Source organism: Salarias fasciatus, chromosome 22 (assembly GCF_902148845.1).
Source record: "Salarias fasciatus chromosome 22, fSalaFa1.1, whole genome shotgun sequence".
Classification (NCBI taxonomy): Eukaryota; Metazoa; Chordata; class Actinopteri; order Blenniiformes; family Blenniidae; genus Salarias; species Salarias fasciatus.
In genome coordinates, this window is record NC_043765.1 from 12339562 (window position 1) to 12360275 (window position 20714).

At 40.6% G+C, this 20714-nt stretch overlaps 1 protein-coding gene across 1 annotated transcript in view; it reads left to right on the forward strand.

The window, feature by feature from the left end:
• LOC115409692 (CUB and sushi domain-containing protein 1-like) overlaps window positions 1-20714 on the forward strand; it is a 231056-nt gene that overhangs the window by 114469 nt on the left and 95873 nt on the right. The window contains exons 8-13 of the mRNA XM_030120960.1: window positions 1957-2044; window positions 3032-3156; window positions 6764-6885; window positions 10899-11002; window positions 12884-12996; window positions 19730-19912. Of these exons, the coding sequence (XP_029976820.1) occupies window positions 1957-2044; window positions 3032-3156; window positions 6764-6885; window positions 10899-11002; window positions 12884-12996; window positions 19730-19912 (735 nt within the window). The remainder of the gene's footprint in view (window positions 1-1956; window positions 2045-3031; window positions 3157-6763; window positions 6886-10898; window positions 11003-12883; window positions 12997-19729; window positions 19913-20714) is intronic.

The window sequence follows — 20714 nt, forward strand, 5'->3', positions numbered from 1 at the left end:
GTGATCAGTAGGGATGTTACTGGCTTTCATTTGTGTGCCAACTAAATGAAAACTTTAATTGAGAGTAGTTTAAAGAAAGGAAAACACTTAAATAGTTCAGATTTATCAGTCTGATCCAGATGCTTGAACTGGATGCATTTCTCTTGTAGTGGAATTATCTATATTTTTACAACAGGGGCCTACTTTGTAAATTATTTTCATTTCCCAGATGAATTTATATTAAAGCGTGTTTAAAAAAAGAAAAGAAAAAAAAAAAGAAATGCTGTCATGACAGCAGTAGTGGACAATTATTCAGCCTTTCTCATGAATACAGACTTGTGGTGCCAAGCGAGCCGTCTCCTTAAAAATAACTTCAAAGTAAACTGTATTGTCCATGAAACACTTATTTTTGCAGAGCATGACAGCTGTTTTTTTTTTTTTTTTTTTTAACCGTTTGTTTTTTTCACAAAGTCATCTGAAAGTTTGTCTCGCTCCCCTTGTTCGACCACAGAAAAAGGGTATCTGCTGACTGGCAAGAGGTGCAGACACAAAGGACGGACAGTCCGTGCTGGAGACGCACCCCTAATAGCAAACGGACAGCAGTAATTGCATCGGCCGCTCTTTTCGCCACGTCTTCCTTGCCCTTGTCCTCCCGCATCCCGTTTGAGTTCACCGTTCGTTACCCCATTCGGCTTCATCTGAACATTTGTAACATTAGCAGCTTGGCGGCTGTGAGTCACCTGAGTGGAGTGACACCCAGAGATGGATGTTGAAGGGTTTAAGAACAACCAGCCGAACAAAGAGAGCTGCCTTCAGGCAGTAATTGCAATACTGCCTCGAGGACATTTCCAATTCACTTCATCCACTCCGCCTTCTAACTTTGCCTTTTAACACGTCTGCCACTCAAAAAAATCACCCTTTTTTTTTTTATAAACTTAAATTTGCATTGATTTAATGCTTTTATGTTCGCTTTACCTCACTCAACTTTTCTGTTCATTGTGTATCCCGGCCTCTTTCTTTCTTTTTTCTTAAAGTCCCTGTGACCCCTAATAGAAAGGCAAGGAAATTATGTTAATTTGTTTCAAGTTGAAATAATGAAGTTCACATTGCAGTTTTTCTCCTCAAAAAACTCGGAATAATATAAAAAAAGTTTTTGAAAAATTAATAATTGCCATTACTTAGTCCTAACCTTGTTATTTCCTGTGAGTTGTTCTCACTTATATTTCCACATCTACAGGAACGTTCGCCGAAAAGCTTCTATGTAAAAGTTTTAGCTCCTCCGGAGAAGTGAGCAAGACTGACATTCATCACATTCCATTGTTGGGCCGGTAGTTATCCCCCATTAACATCTTTTCTTTACCTCGGCTGACACCGCCGAGCCTCGTTTTAAATTCATCGCCGTCGCGTCGCGGAGGGACCCCGGGCGGGCGTCACATTGATCCGACGCCCCTGCTCACCTTTTGACCCCGCCCGGGCTGCCAGGCCTCTGCAGATGGCCAAGTTTGTGTAACCCCGGTCTGACAGATCGGCTTCCATTGTTTTGCGACTGAGTGACACGATTTAACAGAGCGCCGCGGGAATGTGCTCAAGGATAACATGATTTTGATAATGTTAAAGATGTCAAGGCGTATGATAAATGAGCTGATGTACGAGACGCCGGTGCAGCGCAAATGTCACGAACTTTTCCGCAACAAACCCAAAAGGCCACGACGGCTGTTACCTCTTGTTAAACTTCACTCATCAACCTTTTAATCTGTAATCTTTTATGATTGAATTTGTTCTCAAGGGGTGAGAATCGAAAGTTATTAAAAGAATGCTCAAAGAAACAACAAAAATACTTGAGTGTCTTATTTTTTCATGTTTATGTGACGTGTGTTTGACTATTAAAGGCAGAACTTGTCACCTATTTTATGTTTTTCATATGTGCAGATGAGCGTTATTAATGTTTTTTTCTTCTTTCCTGTTTCCATCGTCCAGTGTCTCAGATGGGTGTCGCACAGGGCCACAACATGTGTCCAGATCCAGGGATCCCGGATCGAGGGAAAAGAAAAGGCTCTGACTTCAGGTAAAACTACGAGTGAAGAATATTTCACAACATGGCGATTGAAAGGAAGCAAAATACATTTTTAGGGTCATTTTAGAGTAATGAATCAAACTAAGAGAAAAGTGGATTAATTATATTACACTGATAAAATTAATCTCCAAAAGGAAGGTTAAAAACCTGATAAAACTTTAAAACAGCAGTAAGGTGAAACATGTATGACATGGATATTATCAAAAGAAAGGGATGGGTAGTGTATTAAATGAAGCAGCTGGATTAAAATTAAGAAGGAAAGAGACATTAAAATGGCTGCGAAGTGATTGTATAGATAAAATTCTAAATAAAATGAATACATTTAAATAAACACTCCATCAATTAAAAGCCAAGCTGAAGAGGTTTGCATTTTTAACATAACATCTAGAGTATGTTAACAAATCCACACAAATACTTTCATAATCTCTTTAAATTCAGCTCCTTTACTTTTCAAACCAATTTAAATGAATCGGCATGTCCTCCAATAATTAATGAATGTCTAAATTCAAGGCTGGGACGGTATTCAGCTCATTCAATGAATTCATTTTCAGCCTGATTATTAACACTGATGATTTCACTTAATTCACAGCTTAATGTCAGCCAGCAGTAAGTTATTGAGGAGGGTCCTTGGTGTTGTCAATAGATTGACGATTGCTAATTAAAATGAGCTCTAATGCAGCCACATAGGGCCCCAGCAGCCAACGCAAGCGCGGAAAAGTGCAAGGTAAAACAAATATGTGCCATTGTGCACTAATATGCTGCCTCAGTGAGTGGCTGCTATTACCTGTGGGATCATGCAGTTTTCAACCATAACACAGATAAATGGGAAATATCTGAGTCCTCCAGTAAGGCAAAGAAAACATCTTTTTTTCAATGTGAACATTTTCTTCCTGCTTTTACCTCATCTGCAGCCCCCACAGCTAAAAGAATGTTCTCGTCCGGGGAGATTCGTGCCGCTTATATGTTTTCTACCTGCAGACGCGGAGCCACGGTGCATTTCTCCTGCGATGAGGGTTATGAACTCCAGGGCTCAAAGAGCATCAGCTGTCTCAGAGTGACAGACAGCTACGTGGGCTGGAGTGATGATCGGCCCATCTGCAGAGGTAAGTCCTGGCGTGCCATGTCCATCTAAGCATGCGTAATGGAGGTGCTCGACTTGACCTCTATATAGAGATAAATGTATAGTCCGGTGCTCTGCTCACATTTGCTTGAGAGTTTGCTGTCATCTTCTGTTGTTGCTAAGTCCCGTCTCCTCTTCTTCCAGTAGACTCTGCTTTTAACTTTTTTCTGGCTTGACACTGACCTTTGACATATACTTTTTAGATTTTTTTTTTGTTTGTTTGTTTCGTGTTGTTCAGTCATGTGTGCAGCACAGCGCTGCCCATCAATCATATCCCCCTTAGTTCACTTCTGACCATTACATGACAGGAAGGGAAAGTCATCACACTCCTTTTAGAGTTTTCAGTTTCTCCAGCCAGTGTCACTCAGCAGCAGTTATCAGAACAGATTACAATTTGTTCCTTTTTTTTTAGGATGATGATTTAATATATTTCTCCTCCTTTCGAGCAGTTCCTGTGAACGTGTTACGTAAACCTGATGGCACTCTTCTGTTCTGCTTTCCCCATTATCCAAAATCCTCAGCGTACTTATTTCAAGACTTCAGTGTGACTTGGGAGACTTTAAACTTCGACATGTGAGGCAAAGTGGTTTGTGTCCTCCTGGTGCTCCTTTTAGGTTTGATTTTATCAAAGTTGCGATTGTCAGCAGCAGTCTGAAGAAACTCAAGAGCAAAGAATATTTGATCCTTCTAAAACCGTCCCAATTTTTTTTTTTTTTTTTTTTTTTTTTCACATTTTCTTACAGTTTCACATTTCATTGTTCTTCTGACTCTCTGCTTCAGCACGGCCTATTTGACGCAAGATATGGGGATGTTATATTAAACCTCAGCTTCTCTGATTTCATTTGAGAAGGAGTTTTCGTCAACACTGAAAAAGGTTCATGAACTTAATTGGAGTCATCAAACATCGGATTTAAAAAGAAAGGCAATATGAGCTCAGAGAAATAATAGTACATACAAAACCTAAGATCACGCCAATTTCAAATCTCTTCAGTACATGACGCATTTAAACTACAGTTAGTTGGTCCATGAATCCACAGAAAGTGTTTTTCTTCAAAGGGGGGAGAGCTCTGTGACCCCACTGAGGAACAGACATCCGTCTGGCTTTAATCCAGAGGGAATGGGTGGAAAATACTGTTGAAAATCTAAAAGTTCAGCGATAGATAACACAGCGTGTAGGACAGCAGCCCTTTCAACTCGCACTGCCCGTTTCACCGGGGTTCAGCAGTAATTGGACGCTCGGCTTGTAAAGGGACGGATTTCCGTCACGTCTGAGCTATTGACGGACACGGCCACGCATGACTCAGAGGAAAACCAAGAGCTGCGATTTAGATGGATGTGTAATTGTCAATATAAAGTGTAATTTACAAGTGGGAAAGGATGATTAAGACAGCGCAAAAAGCTTCAAGTGCCAAATGGCCACATAAACCGAAGAGCTCATATACAGTAGATCAATATAAAATAAATAAATAAATAAAAATTAATGTAGGGATTGCTGTGGGGATGGGCTGCTTTGCTTGGTAAGAACCAAGGAGATGTTTGAACTGACAGTACATTTGAAGAACTCACAGTTCATGTTGCGGTTCACAAAAGATAAAAAAAAAACTCTGAAAAGAAACTAAATTTATCCCCCAAAAAAGTTATGCAGACTGATGAAGCACAAACAAATATAGGTAAACAGTTGAGAGAATAAGGGGAAGAAAAGGTTGTGATCATGATTTGGAAATGCAACTTATCATTAATTTTACTGCTAATGGGTTGGACTTATTGTGGATTTCTTTTTTTCTGTTTCTATTTTCCTACTTTTGTTTGGCTTTTAAACTAAAAGAATGAAAAGACAGCTGAGCTCCCCAAGTGTTTTTCAAAGTGAAAGCCAGAAATATCACTTTTTCTCCACTTTGGAGACGTTTAGATCCAAGAAACATTCTACGGTGTCAGTGAAGCTGCCCTTTAAAGATATTACCTCCCATCACCCTCATTTAACCTTTGATGCTGCTCCTTTATTCTGCCTCATCATGTTTAAATAAAGATTAAACATCATGTAGAGATAAATGAAGATCTGTTACCCAAAATAGCATTAGTCATCATTAAGTCGAACAGCGCTATCATTAGCACGATGGCACAAAAAAGATAGAAAAAAAGAGAGAAAAACTTCATCTCGAGCTGTAAATTTCTTTCTCTTGATTTAAAATTCATGGTTTCATTTTCATTTCCACCTCTTTTTTTTTTTTCTGTTCACACCGAGCTTCATTATGCATTTGCCTGCTACACTTTCATCTCTGTCACTAAACAAGGTGGGGTGTATCAGACATAATGATCACAAAGATTAAAAGAGAAAAGAGGAGAGAGGGTTTGATAGCTTCTCTGGTCCTTTCAACTGTATTTTCTTTCTTTTTTTTTTTTGTCAAGGTCACCTTCACTGTCTGCACAACTCACATTAATTACTCTTTTCTCCCCTTAACTTCACCAAAGTGCGTTTTAGATGTTAATAGGGGTGATTTGGTGGGAGAGAGGGTGGAGCGCGGAGCCATCGGGTGGGGCTCGAGCGCCCGGAGGACCGCTCTCAGACCTAATTCATTAAAGCCGGGGTTCAGGTCCTTTCAAATACCTCAGGTTTTCTTTGACAAGCGTACACACTCAAGTACCAATTAGAAATTCTACCCTAATTTGAAGGGGTGTTGAAGAGCTCGGCCATCTCCACACCGGTGGGCCTCTATGAGAAAAGTCACCTTGTCCTTTCAAGCCGTTGTGAGCACTTACCAGCTCTTTTCTGTGAGCTGTTTAATTTGTAATTAGTTGTTTGTACTTCCCCCCCCCCCCCCCCCCCCCCCGTCTCTCATATAAATGCAGTACTCTAGTGTGCCACACTTTAAGAATGGCAGAGAATTATGAAGATCGTCTTGTTTGTTTTACCGTTGTAATGAATCGCACAGCTTGACAGTTTTTACAAACATGAACCCTCTCAAAGATGTTTCAGACCTTGGACAACAAGTGTGAATTATGCACTTGATTGGATCTTCCTTTCAGCTGTTTTTCATGCCGCCACATTAAGTCTTCAAGTCGAGCAGTTGAAAGGATCTGCAGTTTGCTTGATGGCTCCTTTATTTAAAATTTGATTTTTTTTTTTTTTTCCTGTTTGAATACAGCCAAGTTATCATTACCGATCACTTCCCAAAATGACTCGATGTCTCATAAGTGATGTTTGCTCAGTCTTTATGTAAGAGATACGCGATGCTTCATCTGTCAACACGCGGTGTGTTCAGGCGCAGCGTCGAAAATAGGTCACCTGTATTCTCGTAGATCCCGACGCCCACTCACTGTAGTTACACTTGTAAAAAGTAAGAGCATATGTTTGGATAGTGAATACACTCATGCTCTCTGAGTCATCGCGTGGCACGTATAAATAGCTGCATTGATTAAACCATGAGCAAATTTGTTCTATTTTACCTTTGCCAGATGTGAATCGCATGGAAAATGATAGAAACATGTATCACTTGAAGGACAGGTGTATTGTCATGCTATTTTTTTTTTCAATGAAACTTTGTATTTAAACTTGTTTCTCTTTCTTTCTTTCTCTTTGTTTCTTCTCGTAGCACCGATGTGTGGCGGTCAGCTGAGAGGACCCAACGGCGTCATCACGTCTCCAAACTACCCGGTCCAGTACGACAACAACGCTAACTGCACTTGGGTCATCACGGCGACAGACATTTCAAAGGTAAAAGGCACCAAACGTGGCACTGAAGGGCCAATTCACAAGTTTTGACAATCAAAAAAACAAAAAGAGAGAGAGAAAGATTTTCCAATACTTTCCAATCAGGCAAATAGGACTGATGCAAAACCGTCAAGCTGAAATGAGGTTGAGGATGTGTCTGGGGTCTGTGTCAGCGTGTGTGACAGAGTAATAACAACAGCAGCTTAATCTGATGCCTCTGTTCCTCACTGAAGCCGATTAATAGCTGTATGTCAACATGTGAACGCATGGAAAAAAAATCCTGTTAGCAATGTTGCCGCCTTCTATTTCTGGCAAGTTAATCACAAAAAAAAAAAAAAAAAAAAATTACAAAAAAAAAAAACTATCAAAACAGGCTGCTTTCTTTCGCCACACATCCTTGTTTTAATTTTACTGACTGAAAAAGTAATTTGTACTGAAGACCAATCTGCATGGAAGAACTATGTTTTTTAAAAAAAAAAGCATCTGCACACTTGTGGACTTACGCCTCAGGCAACAGTGTGTAGTGTTAATTTAACTTTGTTTTTGTAATCACCAGCCTCCACTGGCGTGTTAAGTGGCGTCTTCAGCTGCCAGGAAACTGGAAAGCGGCTGACTGATGTGCTCGGGCTTGTTAGCGAGGAGCCCCGGGAGGAAGCGCCTCCCTGACACACCCGACTCATTCCGCAGCTTTTGATAATTGCGACAGGACGCGTCGGGGTGCTGCTCAACGCGCCATGCGACAGAGGCTCTCCCATTGAAAAATGTAGCAGATAAAGAAAATGAAAGGAGAGGCTGGAAGTGAGCCAGCATAAGACAAAGCGAGTTGTTAAAACACCTGTGGTGAGGAAGAGAAGGAGAGAGCGGAATGGACAGGAGAGTAATGGAGACGGTTTGAGAGCAATGCTTGGAGGAGATCATGAAAGTGTCAAAGTTCTGTTCACACCATTGACTTTGGAGTTGTGTTCAAGGCCACACGGCTGCCTTATTGCCAAATGTCAGTTGTGGAACTCGCAACAGAACGCTTTCACAAGTCTTACTGCACTGTGTCAGGGAGGCCGTGCCAGGTGAGAGGCGATGCGAGGGGAACGTGGTCCGATACGCCCAAAAGAACTGCTCCCCAAACACAAACACACACACAGACACCCTCGGGTATGCCCAGCGGGCAGTCTGTCTGCTGCCCCGTGTCTTGCTGGAGATGAAGATGGAGCGAGGCTGTTCTTTCTGTTTAGAGGTGTAATGGGCTTCTATTCCTGCCTGTCCGCTCTGGCCCAGCCAGAGGAGACGTTAGGTCAGACAGGAGGCCGAGGCGGGACTGCAAAAAGAAAGGCAGGTGAGAAATGACAGAGTTCCTCCGCAACCTAAATCCGACCTCCTGACATGATGAATAATGTGGATTTACTGACAGGCGCCGCTGCTTCATTAAGTCCTAAAGAGACCGAAAGCAGCCTGTTTTTTGTTTTTTTTTTAGTTGACGGTGTTTCAAGTGTTTATCCACGAGCATCAGGGTCACCGTGTTCCCTGTTCAGGAAATGTCAAACCTGCCTTCAGAGACCATGGACGATAAAGTATAGCGTGCTCTAAAAATATTTGAGACACTTGCATATCCATCAGGGTGCCAGTAGGAAGCGGTACAGTTGAACCCAATTTTGTTGTGCGACATGACATTGACCGCCTCACGGGGCCAGAGGTTGTTCACAGCGTTTTTCTGCTTTCTTTACTAAATCAAATCAGCCTGATAATTTATGAAGAAACAGAAGCAGTGTCTGTAAACTTTGTTTAAATGATGTCAATTGCATTCAAAATTTGCAGCCCCCGTTTGTTCACAACACATCTTCAGAAAAGAGGTTTTTTTTTTTGGTTTTTTTTCTGATTCGGTGTCCAACAGCTTTTGTGTAATTGGCCTGAATTTTGAATTCAACACTGTTGATGCAGAAAAGTGAATGTGCCACCTGTGGCCTGCCCTTTTTTTTTTTTTTTTTTTTTTTTCTGACCGCTTTCAGGAAATGACCAAATGTCTCTGTTATTGTGGAGAATATGTCAAAATCTCAAATCTACAACTTTTCTCGTTTTAATGCCCCATTTACTGAACAATATTTCCAGTGAAAACATAATTTCCATTTCATAGATTCGTGTTTTTATGGCAACATATTGAAAACAATGTCTGTTTAAACTGAAATAGCCAAAATGCTGAAGACATTGTCATATAAACGGACTCTAAAGCTGTCTCTTAGTTTTGGCAGTTGTACAAATTTCACCAGTTGCAATACAGCCTTCAAACAGAAATGTTTTGCTACTTTCCTTTTTCATCAAAATGCAAACTGTATACAGAGATGGACAATCAGTCACTTTTTTCTAATTGCACTTGCACTTTTTTTTATGTGAAATCTGCAGTGAAGTTGTTTCAAATACCTTTGAAAAACAAATCCCCTCTCTGCTGAGAAATTCCCTCCACAGGGGCCACACTCTCACTTCCAAGACCCTCTGTTCCTCTTCACACTGCAGACACGTCTTGATGACAGTGGCTGTTGTCCTCTTTTACAGAATCGCTTTGACACCGAGCATACGCCTCACTGCTGCCGTTTGCTCGAAGGCAAAGTCACACTTTTCTTTTCTTTTCTACACCGACCTAAAAGGTTTTACTGTAGATACTGCTTTGATGTCGTGATGATAATTGCAAATTTCACGAAGGTAATTGATGCAATGAATCTCCTCGGTTTGATATAAATTTGTCATCTCTGTGTGTGAGGTTTATAGTTGAAAAACACCAGTGAGTGTGGCAGCAGGTACAAGGAATACTACATTACAGGATCCAGGAATATTTCCTGAATTCTATTGTCTTTATTTAAGTCGTAGCAGCAGACTCTCGAGTGGTTTTCACCAGACGCGACACAAATGGCCTCATGAGCGACTTATGTTGAAACAGCTGACAGGTTGCCTCCAGCCCACAAACAAACAATGGCGTCCCTATATGATGTTTAATTCAACCGTGCATTATTTCTCTATCAGCTTTACCGGCACAGCTTATTTACTCAGTGCTTTCCGAGAAGTTTGAAAGCATTATCACTTAGTGCTGTAGTGTGTCAGCGATGCCCCAAGATAACTGGAAGGTCCTCAACCTCAAAGGGTTTGATGGGTTCGATTATGGAATTAGTTATTCTAAAATTCCTGGTTCTTGTCAAACTGGGAGAGATTTCCCACAGCTCACCTCAGATGAGTTTCCTCTCTCTCTCTCTCCCTCCCTCCCGAGCTCCACCTGTTGGCTTGCAGATAGGAGATGAGTCTGCAGTATGAAACTCTATTTATCGAACGATCTGACCTATTTTGCCTACACACCATCAATCTCTTCTCTCCACCTTGGCAATTTTCATTAAGCACGAGGTTTAACATAGGACAGAATGCAATTTGCATTTATATAAGCTTTTTCATTAGGGCTTGCTCTCTCTGCCCTCCAGAAACATTCAGATTTTGGCAGAAATCTGTTGCAGCCAATTTGAACTAGAAAGCAAATTCAGCCCATGCTTTGCTTTTTTTTTAACAAAAAATTGCAGTTCCACAAAACTGCCCCACAGTACTTCAGGGTTTTGGCGTTCATCAACATTTTGTAGGATTGTAATTAACCCTTAGAAAGTATTTTTCTTTGTAGAATTGATCACTATGTCTGGTCCTATTTTTGAAAGTTGTCTGAAAATACACAAATACCAGAAAATCAACTTAAATAAACCTTTCCGTTTAATGTAATTTGAGGCAAAGCTACACCAATAGCCCAATAAAGTTAGTATGAAAAGCAGAAGACATAGATTGATAGCAGAAGATCCACATTTTGCTCGCGACAGACAGGGCTGCAGCTGCGGCGCCAGCTGAAACGTGTCCTGCTGATACGGAGATGACTGACAGACGGTAGATTGACAGACAGAGAGGCGCAGAGTGGAAGGGGTGTCCTCTCTGCACCTGGCTTCTGCACAATCCGAGCATCTGTTGTTCACTGTCGCCTTGGCGACGCCCCTGCTGTTGTCCAGGTGATCAAGCTGACATTTGAGGATTTTGACCTGGAGCGGGGCTACGACACCCTGACGGTGGGAGACGGCGAGGTGGTCGGGGATCAGAAGACCATCTTCCACGTGTGAGTGACCTCTCTGACCTCTATCATTTCTTCCCCTTTAATATGTCTCTCCGCTTCGTTGCACACCTTTTACTTTTATTTATTTATTTTTCCTGAGATGTCTTCCCTCTAATCATTCTTGCAGTTGCAGCTCACCATTTCCCCCCTCCTCCGCTCCCTCGCTTCCCCGCCTGCGAGCGGCCCTTCCTCGTCTCTCTGCTTGTTTCCCGGTCGTACAGTTTCTCTTCCATTTCATCGCAGCCTGACGATGCAGGAGCGAATCAAAAATAGATGTCGCACCACGCCGCCGATCATCCCTCTCGTCCCGCTTCCCGCCGTTAAAAGTCCGATCACAGCCGCGCGACGCAGCAGTACAAACTGCATATCGATGGCCGTTAATGAAGTTTGCGCTAGCAGATGCTCCATAACAATTCACAGGATGTTGTTATTAATTGTGCTGAAATTTACCACCTTAATAAAGTTTTTATAGATCAATTTTTATGCGACGCTGTCTTGCCCGGGTTGGAACTGGGAGGGGGGCGGGGGTGGAGATAAATGAGAGAAAGGTTTGTGGAATGATTCTCCGCTGATATGAGATGTCCTGCCTTCCTTTAATAACGCTGGCTCCACGCACGTACACTTACATGCACCGCTCCAAAATTGTGCATGCCACAAACACTAAAAATGACTTAATCCCTTCAATTAAGAGCTTCTTTTCCTCTTACGGGCTTCTTTATGGTTTAAAAGCAGAGTAAGTAATTCAGTTCTTGCACTGGTGGTTACAAACAAACTACAGCAGTTTAGGGCCGGGGAATATACCGCCGCGATCAGCACTGTTAACTCAGGACTATATTTTTGGGAATCAGTGGTGCGGACAAGCGGTGCAGAGTGCAGGGAGTAATTTTTTTGTTACTACGAGGTCAGATGTTTGTAACCTTATCATAGCAACACTCATAAATGTGCACAACCAATCACGTCCTCTCTTCTAGTGACCCGGAAGACACGGTGCTGGCAGTTTGACAGTAGAGGGGAACAATTTGATGTAAGCCACAGATTGTTTTCCTTCACTGAGCTGATGTCCAAGTGGAGGAAGAACGTAATTGTCATGAGTTGATGGACAACCTTAAACAGCCTTTAAATGATTGCCACATCAGGTTTGATACGCCAGCACCGTGAATTATGCTTTTCAACAGACAGGTAGATGTTTGAGCGATTAGTAGATTAATGTTTAAGATAAGAAAAGACCACATCTATCCCCTAAAATTCCATAATCTTTGTTTCTTCTGCTCCTCTGGAAACAGTACATAATTTATCTTTCCTCCGGTGGGTGCATCAAGGTTCACAGAAACCTAATAAATTCGCAAAAGGCAGCAAAAGGACAAAAACATGAGACACTACTACTTCCTCCACCGTTCTCCTTGTTCCTTCACTAAAATTAGAACCTTTAATCACTTACTCTGCAGTTATACACATCCTAATTAGAGTTGGGGCAAATTACTATTCAAATAGGATTAAATTACTTCTGTGGCATTGACTGATCTTGCCTTCATTTCCCACTTTCCTTGTCCCCAGCTGTTTTGAATTAAAGGGTTAGCATTAAAAAAAAAAAAAAAAACTTTCTGAGGCTAGAATTGCTTACAGCAGTTATTACGTGCGCTTCTTTGATTCGAAAAAGTCTAAAAGTTTAATATAAAACTTCACATATTGTTTTCAGTTCTTAGAGTTGCATTTAATTTATTCCAACAAATCAGTGGGAACACATCTTTTGTCTACAGAAGTGGTGGAAACTTGGTTTAATATGGCTCTAACCACTCCTACGGGTTTCACATTTGGCCTATCCTCAACATGTAAATTCCTCAAACAAATGCGCATCCAACTGAAGACAGTTTTTTTTTCTTGCAGTTTGTCCGGCACCACAACCCCGGACCTCGTGGTGAGCACCAGTCACCAAATGTGGCTCAACTTCAAAACGGACGACACCAGCGGCTCCCTGGGCTTCAAGGTGTCATATGAAGGTAAGGACGCATCAGGTCATGCAGTGGGATGGATGGCATTGGCGTGCACGTGTTTCCAAGTGAAAACGAAACATTTGCTGTATTTTTAGATGTCCGTTTAAATGACAGCAGCTCTTGGAGCCACTGAAAATGTTGAAAAATGTATTGAGAGCAGCTCCCAAGGTGGAATTTTTTTGAAAATGCTCCATGTAAATGGGGAAAACCCAGCATTTCTGAAACACAGTATACACACTATAGCCATAGTAAATAGTTATTTTACGCATGCACGTGTAAATGGGAAATAACAACAATGGTGGTCTCCAAAGTGTTGCGACTCCCAGTTGATGTTCTCCTGGGACTTGGTAGTTTTATTGTTTAGAGTCGGCCTTAATTTCAATCCAACTTTCTGGTCTGTACGAATGTCTGTGTACTCGCCATTGTCATTGTTTTTAGCATATTGTTCTCTGTGCACGTGTGTGTGGTTTCATTACAAAAAACAGCACCGACAGTTGGTCAGAGATGCAGACTCCATTGTTTTCAATAGCTTTGACGGTTCTGCGTGAACAGATATTGTTTTCAAAAGGTTTGGCAAACTCAAAAGCATTGTGTTTTCACTTTAAAAGACATGTAAACGGGGCCTCACCAGACCAATGACTACTGAAATTATTTTGGTCAGAAAGTCACATATTGCCCACTTTTTTTGTTTTTACTCAATTTTTCTGCAGCATCTTCCAGTAACACATTGCACCATCTTGTGGTGATAATTTGTATTGCAAATCTGGGGCCAGTATGATAACTTTTGTGTGTTAGGTTTTCTGGTGGCACATCACTAAATAACGTGAGATACAACGTCAGTGATTTTGTCGAGTCTCAGTTGTCCGACTTTTATAAAAACTAAGCTATACTGATGTGCAAAAAATAATTATAGGATCCCAGCATGTCCTTTATTTATTTATTTATTTATTTATTTTTTTTTTTTATGGTACCATGGCAGAGATAATCTGTTTTGAATGATATGGTTGAGTATAGATTGGATTACCATGTCACACAAGCCACAAACTCATTCCTAAAACAATGATTTGACATTACAAAGATATTTCTTTTTTTTTTTTTTCATGAGTGCATCCATGTAAATTCCACCTTTCATTACAACCAGTTTCAGTACAAAAAACACAGACATAATGATGGGTTTCAGAAGCTGAATCATCGTCATTATTATAATTTTATTATCATGAAATAGGCTTGGGAGGGCTCGCAGACGCACTTTGCGATCACAAATTATATTCATATCACAAAGAATGGAAACGTAAATAAAGCAGGTTAGTTTTTAAGTTGTTTTTCTGACATGATCGTGAGTGAATTAAATGGCCACTTAGGTTCATTGGAAGTGATACACTTTTAAATGCATTTGTCCTTTATTTGGTAAACACTGATTTGTCAGGACAATGACGCTACCTCTTTTAATTTGAGTGAGCTTTAAATTCATGGAAAAGGGAAACATGGTTCCTAATTGCATTAGTTCTGAGTGCCTGGTTACATATACATGGTTGGAACATTAACAGATGAATGTGTGTATGCGTGTGTCTGCATCGTTGTGTTGCCAGGCAGGACTGAGTTGGTAACTGCTCTTCTAAGATACTGTATGTTTGCCTCGAAGATGCATAGCTCGTCTTCTCTCTTGCCCACAGATGCTTATTTTTCATCAGTAAAAATAACAGAGAAAGTGGAGCAGCATGCTGAACCAAGTGTAATTAAAACAATGAGTTCTACTTAATGAAGGGGAAGAAATGCTTTGAACCACTTCACCTCCCAGATTGGAGCGCCCAAAATCTAATTTGCATTCTCAATTACTTGTATTTTGAGCCCGATCATCAAGTGTAATTGCCAACGCAGTCACGCCAGTACACACATTCCCACCTTATGCATACATTTCTGCATACACACTTACACAGCCTTCCACGTCTTTCTGGAACTGTCGTGCTCGCACACAAAAACTGCATTAATGCAAATGAGTTTAAAACTCCTTGACTGCAGTGCTGCATTGTGATGCTACTGTCTGATTCACAGAAATCACATTTATTTGGAAGTCAAAGACACTCTGGAGTTTTATATATATATATATATATATATATATATGTATATATATATATACACTGGACATCTTCAGATTTGTGAAGATCTTTTTTTTCTACAAAGATAGGATGAAACTTTTCCCACAAGGTCATCATTGCAATGATTTATTTACATCGAAGAGGATCACAGCTCTTCTCTGGGTAAACGATATCGAACTGGCCTGTGTGTGGGCAGCACAGTTAGCTAGTCATGCAGTTCCATGCAGGTCAATATTAAAACGCTTGTGCCGATTGTGGCCGTGCATTGGTGCAGTGGAGTGAGTGTATGTCAGTTTTGTTTTTCAGTGGTGTTGAAAACTGGCTTTCAGTGTTTCGGCAACACATGTGAATGCAATGAAGGGATCCTTTTTGGAATTTCTGTGGAGGAACCACTGGCATATATTAAATTCAATCCAGGTCAGTTTTATCAGTTATCTCAAGGTACCTTTACGGAGAAAAAGACAGAAATTCCATATGACCAAGCAGTCCAGGAAAAACAGCCTTTTAACATGAAGAAACCTTTGCAGAGCTCAACTCTTTCTGCAGAGCCAGACTGTGAGGTCGAGATAGAAGGAGAGAAAGAGACAGACAGACTGTGCAGAGGGATTCTACTGGCTTGATTTTATATCCGACATAAAAGTTCTGCTAAATTGCTCTTGTTTGGTGGGAGAACATCTCTCCAACTCCTCAAACGCTGCATCAACGGCACTGCAGCCCCAACTAGTGGTGTGTGCCCGCATAGCAACTAAGCAGCCTTGTACGTGAATGAAACACTAATTGGTTTAACCAACTAATGCTTCAGGTGCCGTCTAGTGAGGGGGCAGACGTTTAATCGTTTTAGCAGCTAATCATGTGCATCCCCAGCACCAACAGGGTTCGGCTTTAAGGATTTCTTCTTAACTTTCCCTAGAGTGAAGGTTTTAGGTCCCAGTAAGATATTCAACTTGAACAATGGAACTCTCTGCATGTGTGCTTTAAAAAGCAGATACCTAGAGATAAGTAGAGCTCTTGATTCTCACTTTTATGCAGAGTCACTATTCAGAATCAATAAGGAATTTATCTATCTTTCTGGCCATTTAATGTTATATTCGGCCCACTTCAAAGGTGTTTGATGTGATTGTGGAACTCTGCCTTTTGGCTACTATATGCACTACTGTGTTATAGCAGTAATTGTGAAATCGTGGTGTATTTATTGATGTCACCTTCCAGTGTTTTATACAGAGAAATCGGAGGCTCTCCTGTTCATGAGGATCATCGTCTGGTGTTTGACTTCTTCCTCTGTGGCTGTTATGTTTGACAAACTGTACAAACACATCGCACACGTGTAGACATGCAGTGTATGACAAGAGATCCCATCCATGAAACGTGTGCTCACACTTCAAAGGGTTTACATTTATTACCCCGGTTTTCCCTGAACTTCTAATTGTGGGGACCCTTGAGGCAGAGACGGCGACTATGGGGATCCGCGAGTCATTATATGTGTCATTTTGTGCATCGACAGCGGGGTGCAGTTATGCTCTGATCAAATGCGGTTTCCGTTAGATCTTACAGATTCATGTGGTTGATTGTCCCTTTGATTCTCTGTCTGGATCGTACCCCCCCCAACCCACCTTTAAAGGTGACTTCCACGCAAACAAGATCAATGAGTTGTCTTGTGAACGAGGCAGCCTCGGGACAGCCATACATCCAAACAGCAGTGAGCTCTAAATATGTGTTCTAAATGATGATCATCATTAGGGCTGAGTATGGATTTATACCCGGCATCACCCCTGGTGCGATTTAAAATCGTATTAGGCCCTGCCATCATTTCCTGGATGGATGAGCTGATTTGCTCTCAGTGTTTCCCCTCCATCCAGATGCCTCGATAGGATGCCTCAGCATTCCCATCAGCGATCTTCAACCTCAGAAAAGTAGAAAGAAGAGTGGGCGAGAAGAGCATAAATCTCCAGATAATGAAATTGCTGTGTGTGGTTTTAAGCAAAGAAAGGGTGGTGGTCACGGAGGTGTGGGTGTGTTAGTGTGTCAGTCCGAAAGTGCCCGCGTCAGCTTCCAGCACCAGTGAGGCTATTTGTTATGCAGTAATGGGAGGAAAACGCTGGCAGTCAGACCGTGGGAGACACAAACAAAAGATTCGGAAGACTAGAAAGCAGTACCTTAAAGCAGTGACTTAATATATAAAAATCAGAAAATATGTCGATTTAATGTGGTGTAAAAGCCAGTCCATGTCACTCTTTATGCATTCTGATATAAACTGGCCTTAAAAATGAAGACACAATTTGAGAAAGTTGTTGCTGCTGGAATAGAGCTCTGATTGTACTGGTTTGTTTCAGATATTGAAAGGCAGCCTCTAATATTCATCATTCATCCAGAATCATGAAATAATATTTGTGAATAAGAACACATTTTTTGATAACAACAATAATAATATCATAGTATTGAACTAAGCTGTTGGAGCAAGTCTGAAAACCGTGTCAATTTCAAAAACTGAATCAACGCCTTCCTCATTCTCCAGACAGTTTTAGTTGAAAAGGCAAAATTTGATGCTGTGAAGCATTTTATTGCTTACATATTACCTATAGCTTTTTTTTCCCCCCAGTTGTCACTGCACTGAATGCACAGCGTTTAAATCCATATTGATCTCCCTTGCAGTGAACAAACGTTTCCCATAACAACGCTCCTGCATTAACATTTGATGCGCCTACTGCAGAGTACATCCTATTATTCGCGTAATGTACTTTTCAGTGTTTCCCACCAGTCAGGCAGTGGTATTACAAAGATGAACGATGGAATGATGCTGCAGTTGCGATAATGTAGTTGAAAGTTTGCTGGTGAGCCTCTTCTGGTATTAAATGGTTATGGAGAGTTTTCTTTATAGCAGTATTATGTTGAAGAAAAATCTACACTTCACAGTTAATGAAACACTCCCTAAAATATTCAAAATATTTCACCTCTTGGGAGTTTTCATTGGGGATTTGAATGCTGATTTTTACAGAAGACTTTTCAATGTCACAGATATAGAGAATTCCATCCTATTATGTTTTGATCATCTATTTTTTTTTATTATTTAAACGTGTCAAAATGTCATTTATTAATTTTTTGCACAGTTAAATTTAACACTGTTATGATTGGTTATATATACTATATGTTGTAATGCCTTAATTACAACAGGGATTATAAAAGATGCAATCAAATGTGCTTATCATCACTTTTCCTGTGTAATAACACTAAGTATTGTGTCAATATATTTTGAATTTGAAGGAGGCAATCTGCTTATTTAAGGAGTCAGTCTTACTCCAAGACATGCTATTTCAATGTCAGTGAGCTAAATACAGTGTCTATGTTATGTTTGCACGAGCATCATTTATAGCAGCCTTTTCTCAACTGATTGGTTGCAATCCAAAAGTGGGTCTCGGAAAATAAATCAATAAAAAGTTCAGGAAAAAAAAACTCCTGGTCTTTTCATACTTCCTAACAATAGATGGCGCTAATTCGCTGTCAGGCGGGTTGATGCTCACTATTTAACACCAGAGAAGAAGTCCACAGAGTTTTTGATAGATACGCTAATAGAACACAGAGAATCTCAGGTAAGGCTTTTGAGTGCAGAGTGAAAAAGTCTCTCCAGGAGAAGTGTTTCTTCTCAGCTCCGTTCAGCTGAACACACACAAACACACTGGACTCTGAGCTCTGTCCACTAAACTCCAGACTCTGAGAATCTTGTCAGGAGGTAAAAACAAACAAATCTCCAGTAATTCCTCCAAACTTAGACTTAAGTGAAAGATTCAAGGGAGCGCCAAAAGAAAACGAAACAAAAGAAATACTGCTACTGAAAAACTCTTGTTTCTCCAGTACAGTATTGATAATGATAGATTCAGTGAGTAAGGATATTCAGATCAATCATAAATTGAGCTTTTTTTTTTTTTACTTATGCTTTTCATTAGTTGTACTTTAATGTATTTTTGCATTAAATGTTAATGACAAGTTCTGCTTGTTGTGTCAACCTTGACATGCCTTAATAAGTGACTGAATAGTTTTATTAGGACTCTGTTAATTATTTATTGAGTGGATTCTCAGCTGAAGCTACATATTTTGATCCTTTCTGAAATGACTGCTCTGTAGTTTTTTTTTTTTTTGTTTTTTGTTTTGTTGTGTGTTTATGTAGAAGTAACTGAAGTAAAGACTTTTGGTGTTTATTAAAGTTCAGATAATTGAGCATAAAACTGAATATTTCCCTCTCTAGTTGACACTTGTTAGTTGTTTGGGAACGTGTTTATCATGTGGACAAACTGTGATTTTCTGTTCTACTTTCTCAGGATCAAATTATTCTGTCTTGTAATTTAGTCAATTTGAGAAACTGAAAATATTCCTGATGGTGGGGTGACGGTGGGTCTTGAAGTCAGAACAGTTGCGAACCACTGATTCACAGCAAATTTGAAAAGAAATATCCGCATGAAGGAAATTTTTCTATCCAAAACTTACTTGCCACATGTTCCTGTTCTTGTGGAAGAAATGGGAAGAGATCAGTTTGCTATGTAGGGTCACTCACCTGAAGGATGGTTAACAAGCTTCAGCTGGATTTTCTGTTGAGTCGGAGTTCTTGTGTCTCCGTTCCCAATCCTAGTTTCTGTTCTCTTCTACCTCCATAGAAATTGACCAAGGCAGTTGTGGAGACCCTGGGATTCCTGCTTACGGTAAACGCGAGGGGACAGGTTTTCGCCACGGGGACAGGCTGTACTTTGAGTGTCTGCCGGCCTTTGAACTGGTGGGGAAGAAGAACATCACCTGCCAGAAGAACAACCAGTGGTCGGCCAAGAAGCCCAGCTGCGTTTGTAAGTTGTTGAATGTGTGCACGCATGCATGAATGTGGCATTTCTCATATGGGTGCATTAATAGGTATGTTTCTGCAGACAGGGCACCGGACGAGCTGCATAATAAGTGGTCAGATTAGCCATACAGTTTGTCTTTCAGAGGATCCTGTGGATTTTAGCATAATTGGAAGGATTATTAGCTAATTAATGCCATGAGAGACAAACACGGAAAATGAAAGGATAAGAGAGAAAGAAAGGGAACGCTGACCGTGCAGATAATGGCCTCCGTTGTAGTTTTGATAAGACAGTAGTGTGGACAGAGAGCCTGAATTATCTAGTTAAATATAATGGCGCTGAATGACAGACTTAACCAGCACAAATGCCACTTTTGCAGCATATTTCTGGGGAACCTTGTTTATTCGGTTAACATTCGATCAACTATTACAGTCATGTGGACACCATCAGATTTTAAATACACACTCTAATCTCTGTCCCTGATTTCCTTAACATTTAATGTTTTATTCATTTATGGTAGATCAGTCCACGATCTTAATTAATTTAATTTAGATGAGTTGTTTAAACAGAACTACTGGATCACACTGTGATCTCTATACTGTGGTGTTGCTTAAGGACATCCACCTGAGCAACTAATAAAGTGAATACCTTCACAGTCCTCAGTCGACGTGACAGAGCAATTTTTATTTTCCACCTCAGTTCAAAGCATTTATTTGCTTTTTAACCCTCCTCCTATTCTCTGACTAAATAAGATTTATCCCTTCAGATAAAGGTTGAATGCGTGCAACCAGTAAATCACAGCTCTCCT